Source organism: Tupaia chinensis, unplaced genomic scaffold (genome assembly GCF_000334495.1).
Source record: "Tupaia chinensis unplaced genomic scaffold, TupChi_1.0 Scaffold000146_1, whole genome shotgun sequence".
NCBI classification, from domain to species: domain Eukaryota; kingdom Metazoa; phylum Chordata; class Mammalia; order Scandentia; family Tupaiidae; genus Tupaia; species Tupaia belangeri.
Window position 1 is genome coordinate 3145975 of NW_006159616.1, and position 1019 is coordinate 3146993.

The 1019-nt window shown below is 38.1% G+C and overlaps 1 protein-coding gene across 11 annotated transcripts in view; it reads left to right on the forward strand.

Moving 5' to 3' along the window:
* The window catches only part of EIF4G3 (eukaryotic translation initiation factor 4 gamma 3), a 418798-nt gene that overhangs the window by 367164 nt on the left and 50615 nt on the right, over positions 1–1019 (forward strand). For all 11 annotated transcript variants that reach the window (XM_027770593.1, XM_027770592.1, XM_027770595.1 and 8 more), the window contains one exon: positions 990–1017. In XM_027770593.1, coding sequence (XP_027626394.1) covers positions 990–1017 — 28 coding nt within the window. The remainder of the gene's footprint in view (positions 1–989; positions 1018–1019) is intronic.

A 1019-nucleotide genomic window follows, 5' to 3' on the forward strand; every position in this document is an offset into this window, starting at 1 on the left:
TTAAATACTACTTTTACTTTGTTCTCTTTTTTAATATGATTGAAGTTTCTGAGTAAAATATTATGGAATTATTTCCAAGATAATGGTACCATGTTTTCATGGTATTTGTCTCATTCATTTAGCTCATACATTTACCACTTTCTTTTTTTCTTAGATTTTTTAAAAATTAAAATAGTTACTACTGAAATAAAAAAATTAAATAGTATCTCTTTTACCACTAGAGAAGCAAATTAAAGCATCTTAAGAAATTTAAAGCATTCTGATTTATTTATTTATGTGTTTATTATTTTTGCTATAGAGCATGTGCACTGGCCCAAGAGACATACAGAGAGGGAAAGTGGCAAACTACCCCACTTGGGGGGTGGTCCTCCCTTTCTTTTTTCGATCTTTTGGGCATGTTCGCACGCACACCCAGCACATTTTTCAGGTACCTAGGCCCAGGACTCAATCACAGTCAGCCACGTGTAGGATCTGACGACCTTAACCACCATGCCACCTTCCACCCTAAAGCATTCTGATTTTTTTATATATATATTTAAATATAATTGGTGCCTTGGCCAGCTCCATGGCCTGATGGTTAAGATCGTCAGACCCTACATGGCCGACCATCAGTTCTGAACCCAACAGCTTGAGAAGCATGCCAAGTATATGTGCACACCCAAAATCGTGAAAGGAGGGACAGGTGATAGAGAAGGGGTTGTAGCATGACCGTTGCATTCCCCAAGAGGAGTGCTTTCTCTTTTCTGTGTCTCAGCGTCTGGCGGGTGCACATGCCATTCAGGGGGCAAGTGTGTGTGTGTGTGTGTGTGTGTGTACACGCACATGCGCATGTGTGTATAATTAGTGCCTCAAACATCTAATGTTATCTGTGAAAAATTATTCTGTATACTTTCATAAAGTCTTCATGTTATTTTATAATGTGAATATATGGGGGATAGGGTTGTCTTTCTTTTGAAAAGTGTTGTTTTTTTTTTTTTAAATCTTTTAAGTCGTGGAAGCATGGGCAGGGAGAAGAATCA